We start from the raw sequence: 9,326 nt of genomic DNA, 5'->3' as shown, positions 1-9,326 counted from the left end.
AAGCTATCTAAGGATGGTACTATAGAACGCCACCTCAAGGTAGGCCTGGTGGCGCCATCTCTTGGTCAGGCCGGAAACTTATCAATCCACCCTCGTATTACTGCGGTTTCTGAGGGAGAAGAAGACCAGGATTTGCTATTTAATCTAAAGAATATGGATCCTTGCGTGGGATGTATGACCCCTTGCCGAATCCAATAAATAAATTTTTAGAGTTATTTCAACAACAGTTGAATCAAAAAAATAACAAGGAATCCGTTTTAGAAGCCGAACAACAACCCGAACACCTATCGGTTAGAAGGAGAACGTTGAACGAATACTGTACTCTTCAAAGAAACGCCAGAACTTATGCATTCGCCCATACTCGGTCAGCAGTTCTCGCGACGCTCCTTGTTTCAAACACCAACAATAGTACCCACACCTTCCACACGATCGTCCCCAGCTCCATTAAAAATTCAAAAAACTACCTTTTCAGCCGACCGAGATAATGATTCTACAAAGAATCCAATTCCCCTTCGGATGACGAAGGAGTCTTCTCTATCAGCATCTGTGGCTTGCGAGGATCAGAAAAGTCAGGAAAGATTACTGGCCCGATCACTCATTAATGTGAAGTTACCATATCTCGAGCCTTTCTCCCCTGCTTCAGAGGAAGAAGTAAATCAAGTATTACAAAACAATAAACCTTCAAAAGATAAAGAATCAAAAACTACGTACCCCTCTATCCGTCACGCATGAACTGAACCATTAACTTACCACCATGATAATTATGCACACTTTGTTTCGGAAGACTGCGAGCCCTTTAATGCCATTTTTTAATTACTAATTGCAACAGATTACTTAAATCCTCAAGATTTATGGAAAAAACGACCAAAAAAGGGCCAAATTTCTGTTACCTCTTCAGGGAAATACAGTGTATATTCAATAGTTGTCAAACAGAATCATTTCGATGATACTAACTGGGAAGAAGTCCAATCGGGATTTTTGAATTTAAAAAAACGCTAAAACGCGACCAGCTCGGAACTTGTCGGATTGCTAACTCAGGTGACCTTTTTAATGCACTGCCACAGAATAGGATAGCGGAGTTGTTATCGGGAATATTCCGAGGTGTCGACCTGTTATATCAATATGTCCTGGAAAATTACAGGTTGCTCCAGTGGAGAGTCGTTTTCGAATTATATCAAAAAACTATGATGATATACTTGGGGGACTTAAAGGTGTAACAAAATATACCGACAGATACGCGAAAGATATACCTGGCCAAATTTACGAAATAGCGTACACGATTATATCAGCAACTGTAAAAGCTGCCTAGAGAACAAACTGGTATGGGCGCGCACTTAATTGGGAGTGTTCGATAAGGTTTCCCTAGATACTGTGGGCAAGTAGTCGACCACCCCTAGTGATAATCGACACATACTCACCATGCAAGATAACTTTTCACATTTACGCATTGCAGTGCCCATAACAGACTTAAAAACTACAACAGTTGCTTATACTGTCGCACAATACCTATTTGCTCAGTACGGAGCTCCTCGTTGTATCCTTAAGGATCGATGAGGAAGCTTCATAAGCAAACTTATGAGGAAACTGGAAAAGATATTCGAGGTTAAGCAATTAACCACTTCGGGACATCGGCCCCAGACTAATGGGTCACTTGAGCGTAGCCGCATCGTACTCAACGTATAGTGTCATGATCAATAGTGTAATATGGGAATGAAGTCCCTAAAAAATGTTAAAATGGATGAATGGATGGATGTTATAAATTAACGATGATAAAAGACATTTAATAACTGTCATGTGGACATGTGTAATTACAATAAACCTAGATGAAAAATGTTCGCTATAAGCTCGATTGCGGAATGATACGTTTAAATTAGATTTAATTTCATTGATCGTCGCTGTACGATTAACAATGTGTGCAATTTACCTACTATAGTAGCTTTCGGGCGTACGACATGCAAATTATAGCGATGTTTATTTGAGAAGCCAACTCAAGCATTATAAAAATAAACTATAAGGGTTGGGAGAAGAGAAGATCTCGGACACTGGTAAATAATCAGTGACGATCATTTTTACTCTAGTACGGGTTTGTTACGGCATATCGTATGAGAAGGAGCACTCTAATTATTGATGACTAGTTCTCATGGTCTTTGCGTTATTTCGTTGGTATGCCGTGGCCGCGATCTTCCCTCCGTCCCCCTTAGCCACTAGCTACGTATACAATCATCGGCGTCACTACTCGTCGGAGAGAGAGAGAGAGAGCGCGAGAGTGAGACAGCGATAATTATAATATCACGTGTCACTTCTCTTATATTCACGCGCCTCTACAACCACCGAGTTATAGTTATAGTTAGCTATAGTTATAATATTGCTTTGTATTGATTGAAGACTTTCGAAATCAATAAGCAATATTGGTGTTGGCACTAATTGTTGGCAATTGTTAATCAACAATTTCAATAAATAGTTTTCTAAATTTAAAAAACTTATACTCTATTTAAAATTAAAATCTGAAATAAAGCATAACATTTAGCGGAAGGGTTTGACTGTTGCTGTCGATCATGGGAATAATAATTTTAATGAGCTGAATTAAAAGTTTCACCTCAAATTGAAATTAGTGTCGGTGCCCTGAAAGAATGCTGAGTCGATGCCTCATCAGCATCAGCATTTCTTAAGTCACGCCACATCCTGCGGTCGGTCCCACAGCAGTCAGCAGTACTAAAAATTTGGGAATTGAAAAAATCCCTACAAATAATGTTGACGAGGCTGATCGCACTCAAGTCTCGATAGAATTCTCCGTTAACTTCTTGTACGAACAAAAATTTCTTTAAGAAAAAAGGACATGTAAAATGTTCTTGTGCTCCGTCCGGTTTTCCTCGCACGCGCGCGTTGTGATGGTTGCCCCGAAGGTTCCGGGCCAAGAGTGGATACAATTAGAGGGTTTTGGGACTTTAACTGGATAAACGTAAAAATTGCGTAACCCAGCTTAGTGCACACAGTTCAATTCGGAAGTGAATATATAGCGTATTCAATGGACTAGAAAGTCAAGTGACTTGTGTTTGGATCATCCCGATTAATAAGCCCACATAGGTAGAGCCGGATTGATCCGACGAATTAAACATGTGTAAGATTGTGTGCAATTCGTGAAAATCCGCAAGGCAGCTATCGTGATATGTCGAGGGTGAGTGTAGATGAAGACGGTGGTGACTGTTATTTCTGAAAAAACATCAGAAATAATAGCCAAATCAGAGAGGACTGCATTCAAACAACAATAGTATAGCTATTAAAAGTAAAAGATAGTAAAAGTACTTCCCGGGGAAGCAGAGGTCAAAACGAAATTGCATATGAAAATAAAATAAACATTTGAGAGAATTCTCAAATAGTTATCTGAATACCTCCAACGATACAAAAATAAAAATCCATTTTTCAAGCTACCAGGATTTTTAGTTTTCCAAAAATTAATTAAACTATTTGGAGGCGTATTGGTTTGTAACAATGGAATTCATGGAATTCGAAGAATTCACGGAACTTAAAGAATTCATGGAATTCTACAATTCTATAGACTTCAAGGAATGCATGGAATTAAATGAATTCATTGAATTATAAGAATTCATGTAATTCAAAGATTTCATCGAGTTAAAAGATTTCATGAAATTAAAAAAGTTCATAGAATTCAAGAAATTCATGGAATACAAAGGATTTATAGAACTCAAAGAATTCATAGAATGAAAATAATTCATGGGATTCAAAGAATTCATAGAATTCGTGGAATTTGTAGAATTTATAGATTTCAAGGAGTTCATTAAGTTCATAAAATACAAGGCATTCGTTGAATTCGTGGCGTTCAAGGAATTCATGCAACTCATGTGATTCAAATAATTCAAGGAATTTAAGGAATTCATGTAATTTATAGTATTCAATAAATTCATGACATTCCAGGTAGTGATAGAATTCAAAGTATTAACGGAATTAGTAGAACTCGATGAATTTGTGGAATTCGTGGAGTTTAATGAATTCGTTAAATTCATGGAATTCAAAGCGTTCATGAAATTAAAGGGATTTAAGGAATTAATAGAATTCGTGGAATTTATGGAATTGATAGATTTGAAGGAATTCAAGGAATTCAGTAAGTTCATGGAATACAAGAAATTCATTAAATTCGTGGCATTCAAGGAATGCATGCAACTCATGGAATTCAAATAATTCACGGAAATTAAGGAATTCATGGAATTCATGGAATCCAAGGTGTTCAGGATATTCAAGTAATTAATTGAATTTAAGGAATTCATGAAATTTAATGAAATCATGGAACTGAAGGAATTCATGGAATTGAAGGAATCTATGGAACTGAAGGAATTAAAGGAATTCGTGGAATTCAAGGAGTTACTGGAATTCAAAGAACTCATGGAATTTCAAGGAATTTATGGAATTTAAAGGATTCTTGGAATTCATGTAATTCATAGTATTCAATAAATTCATGATATTCAAGAAAGTCATATAATTCAAAGTATTAACGGAATTCGTAGAATTCGTAGAATTTAAGGAATTTGTGGAATTCTTGGAGTTCGATGAATTATTTAAATTCATGAAATTCAAGGTATTCATGGAATTCAAGATATTCATGAAATTCAAGGGATTTAAAGAATTAATAGAATTCGTGGAATTTATGAAATTGATAGAGTTCAAGGAATTCTCTAAATTAATGGAATGCAAGAAATTTATTGCATTCGTGGCATTCAAGGAATTCATTCAACTCATGGAATTCAAATAATTTACGGAATCGAAGGAATTGGTGGCATTCATGGAATTCAAGGAATTCATCTCATTCATAGTTTTCAATATATTCATGATATTCAAGAAAGACATAGAATTCAAAGTATTAACAGAATTCGCAGAATTTAAGGAATTTGTGGAATTCTTTGTAATTCGATGAATTCTTTAAATTCATGAAATTGAAGGTATTCCTGGAATTCAAGATATCCTTGAAATTCAAGGGATTTTAGGAATTAATAGAATTCGTGGAATTTATGGAATTGATAGAGTTCAAGGAATTCACTAAGTTCATGGAATACAAGAAATTCATTGAAGTTATAGAATTCAAAGTATTAACGGAATGCGAGGATTTCGTGGAAATTGTGGAGTTCGATCAATTCGTTAAATTCATGTAATTCGAGGAATTCATGGAAATGAAGGTATTCATGGACTTCCAGGAACTCATGGAATTCAAGGAATTAATGGAATTTGTGGAATTCAAGGAATTCATTAAATTCGTAGCATTCAATTAATGCATGATATTCAAGGAAATAAAATTCAAGGAATTTATGGAATTCAAGAAAATCATTGAGTTCAAGGAACTTGTGGAATTTAAAGAATTCATTAAATTCAAGAAACTCACGGAATCATGGAATTGAAGGTGTTCAGGGAATTCCAGTAATTAATTGAATCAAAGGAATTCATAAAATTTAATCAAATCATGGAATTAAAGTAATTCATGAAATTAGAGGAATTCATTGTCTTCAAAGGAAACGTGTAATTTAGGTAATTCAAGGAATCAAACCAATTCAAGGCATTAATGAAATTAAAGGAATCCATGAGCCTTATGGTATTCAAGGAATTCATGTATTTCAATGAACTTATGTAATTCGTGGATTTCAATGAACTCATGTAATTCGTGGATTTCAATGAAAACATGGAATTCAATTTATTCATGGAACTCAAAGGAATTCATGGAATTCAAAAAAATCATGCAATTAAAGGGATTCAAGGAATTTGCGAAATTCAAGTAATTAATTGAATTAAAGAAATTCCTGGAATTCAATAAGTTAATGGAATTTACAGAATCCATGGAAATCAAGGAATTCATTAAAATCATGGAATTCAAGGAATAAGAGGAATTCCAGAAATTCAAGAAACTCATTAAGTTTAAGGGTATGATTTTCAAGATAAAGAGACGAATTTCCTTCGAAATAGTTTATTTCTCAAACAAGAAGTGTTATTTCTAAAAAAATGTTAAATTTATGACAAAATAGTTCACTTTGGAACCTCGTGCAAAATTGCGAACTTAAACTCATTATCACCTAATATCAGAAGTTGGAAGAGCCTATTCCGGAGTGGTTGGTGGATAGGCGCTTAGTACTCTAATATAGATGGGCAACTTAGCTTATCCAAACAGTTACGTATCAATGACTTATCTGAACACACTGTAAAAGATCTTCACATTTATCCTAAATGATAGGATTGTGCGAACAATCGGACATCTGTGGCACGAAATGTACGAACATCGCGCCTCAAATTAAGGTATATCAGGATGCCGGGAGAATCTGCTTATCGATAGATGTGCCTGCAAAGACGCATCTTCCTAGCAGCGCTACCTACCGATGGCCTAGATTGGTTACCGGAAAGCTTTTGATTTAACCTCCTATTGACTTTTCATCTGTATGTGGGAACGCTGAAAGGATCATCCGCACATCGTAAGGTGCATAGAGAGGTTAATGCCACTTTTGAAAAACAGATTTACTATCTCATCTGTAATACATCAAGTCCACTCCTTTTTTGCCTCACATTATTGTCACTAGCTCTCGCAATTCGCCATTCCGAATGGTACTTTTGCGGCACACTGGAAAATAAAAAGTATAACGTGACTCATCTATTTTACAACAATGATCTTAAGATCTATGCTAAAAATAAAAAGCAACTGAGTACACATTGCTCTAGGGACTCTCCAGGAATAATCTAATGACATTAAAGTGGAGTTTGAGTTAGAAAAATGTGTCAAGGCTTATTCGAGATCAGATACCTAGATATCGGGACACGAATCTTGAATGTCTTCTCAACAGGATTATTATGGGCAAAGCACATATTGTCGCAAATGGACGAGGACGTGGGCAAACAAGCGTTTCTGTACAAAGCAGCTGAAAACCTCGGCCTTGGCTTTAATATCAGGGGAAACAAAATCCATCAAAACATGTCCATCTCGAGTACTGCGGCACTAAGAGTGCCTTTTTACCATTTATTTCACTCTCACGGCATTAGCATTAATACCGCTTCGCTAAGCGCTCCTAGGGAAATCAAGTCAATTTTGGAGGATGAGAAGTGCCGTATATACTAAATTAACGTTTCCCAATCTAGTGCCGCCGACAGGGGAAAGCCACCCCGGGCTGAATAGCTAGCTAGGCCGTGAGGGAGAACAGAGGGCTACTTTCCTCGACTTTCGTATACCTACCAAGAATGACCCTTTCATTGTTATGAAATTAAAATAAATGAAATTGTAAAGACTTAGCTCAATGAACTCAAAGAGCGTAGGATGAAAACAGAAAAAAAGTGTGTGATAGTGTCTTATTGATGCAATTAATTATTTGAAAAAACCTTTAATTGAATTTTTTTAAAACTGTAAGTGTAAGTAGAAATTTTAAGCTTGATTGCATGCTGAGTAAGCATAATTTGATTTTATTTACTGCTAACACCAAGGTTCAAGAAATGTTTGAATTTTTTACAAATTCACGCAGAAATAAATGTTTGAAGTAAGTACTAAATTTCTTGCAAAAAAATGCATGTATTTTTTCACGAAATGCGATGCACAAAAGTTAAACTACTTAAAAAAAGTGCTCTTCGCCACGTTGTTTAACATTCATAGTAAATTATATCGCAACATATGGACTCAACCTGATTGACGAATTTTTCAGCCGCGTAGCGGCTGCATATTATTCCACGGCATCTTATAATCTTTTTTCTTCCTTGCTTTAAGTTTGAACTCGTCCTCGCCAAAAATAAAATTAAAGGCCAAATTAAAAGAATGAGTCTATGGTTTAATAGTTTAATCCACAGTATGTAAATTTGATCTTTTTACTCTTCAATTTTAGAAGAAAATTCCAAAATACCGAAAGAATACATGATACACAAAATAAAATTGTTAAGCCTAGCAGGCTTCTGGCCGCAGTTCGCTATCTCGGGAGTCTCCGCGAAGAGTAGAGAAGCTATTTACAAGTCAGTGAAACAATGGACAAAACCATGCAATTTGTATTTGAAACTACGGCATTATTTCTCCCTCCTTAGCGGATGCCTGAGGAAACGTCACTCAATGAGCGAGGCTGCTTTTAGCCACTGAATGACTCGATCGCCAGTGTTATCTTCTAAGGTAGCGTTTCCCAAAATAGTGCCGCCAGCAGGGGTAAGCCACCTTGGGCCGGGCAGATGAGAAGTCTCCGAGGCAGGGTCCCCGCTACGAGCAGAAGGTTACTTCCCTCGACTTTCGTATACCTACCGCGAATAACTCTTTCATTGTTATGAAATTACAATAACTGAAGTTATAAAGATTTAGTCAGCGAAGCAAGCAACCGAGCGCGAACGACCGGCGTTTAATGTCTTTCCTGAGTTCCAGTAGTGTGAAAAAATTTAAGGATGGCGACCCTGCCACTCCCCAGAACGTGTGAAAAAAATTCGGAGATCGCTATACTAGATTTTCATATCCTTGACAATTGTTTCTAATGCGTACTCTAGGCCTGAAATAGTTCACCTTGTATTTTTTGTATTTTTCAAGTATTTTGTAAATAAGTCTGACTATTACTATTAAGTTATAGTCTATTAATATAAATTCAGTTATTTTCTTCAGGATTTTTAGTACTTTGTAAATAAACTATATTTGTTAAACAATTTTTTTCCCGTAAATCATAAATAAAATATTATTTTCCGCAACTGATGACACAATGAATGAATGGTAAAAGTCCTTGTTTTGGTTTAAGATATTTAGCACCTGGGTACTTGATTCTGAATTTTTAGGCCACACGGTTGAATATTTGTGTCTAATTTCGTGCATACGCCATCTACTAGGCAGTCTGATGAGTACCTGAAAATTTTAAGAGAAGGCATTAGTATTCACTAATGTGAACCATTTTTGTAAAGCTTGATCCTTCAAAGGACGCCTGTCAAAACTTCAGCCATTTATGTTTACGCATTTACAAGTTACAGCACTGAGAAGCGACTAACCTCCGAGTTTTTTTTAATATGGAAAAATCTGAGTTTCGAGTTTTGATCAAAACACTACTATCTTTGCAAGAAAACGATATCCGAGACCAAGGCCAAGCTTAATAAGTATTACCCGGACTCTGCACCGTCGATTAGAACGATTCATAAGTGGTTTACCGAGTTTCGTTGTGGCCGTACGAGCACAGTTGATGCTGAACGATCTGGGCGCCCAAAAAAGGTCACTACAACAGAAAATGTCGAAAAAATCGATGATATGATGTTGAATGATCCCAAAGTGAAATTAAGAGAGGTAACTAATGCTGTAGGCATATCATTGGAACGTGTGGGCAATATCGTGCATTCAGTTTTGG

General features: G+C 36.2%; 1 protein-coding gene across 5 annotated transcripts in view; it reads right to left on the bottom strand.

Moving 5' to 3' along the window:
• LOC117170224 (serine/threonine-protein kinase ppk30) overlaps positions 1-9,326 on the bottom strand; it is a 543,229-nt gene that overhangs the window by 75,912 nt on the left and 457,991 nt on the right. For 2 of the 5 annotated variants that reach the window (XM_033356843.1, XM_033356842.1), the window contains one exon: positions 5,980-6,610. The exons of 2 other annotated variants lie outside the window; for them this stretch is intronic. Coding sequence is in view for 1 of the 3 variants with exons in the window: in XM_033356847.1 (XP_033212738.1) it covers positions 6,552-6,610 (59 nt within the window). In the remaining 2 variants the exon portion in view is untranslated. Of the gene's footprint in view, positions 1-5,979; positions 6,611-9,326 lie in introns of those variants that run through there. One more of the 5 variants, XM_033356847.1, reaches the window with a different exon arrangement.

Source organism: Belonocnema kinseyi, chromosome 3, assembly GCF_010883055.1.
Source record: "Belonocnema kinseyi isolate 2016_QV_RU_SX_M_011 chromosome 3, B_treatae_v1, whole genome shotgun sequence".
In the NCBI taxonomy this organism is placed as follows: Eukaryota; Metazoa; Arthropoda; class Insecta; order Hymenoptera; family Cynipidae; genus Belonocnema; species Belonocnema kinseyi.
Note: the sequence above shows the minus strand (reverse complement) of the source record. Positions and strands in the feature narration are given on the sequence as shown.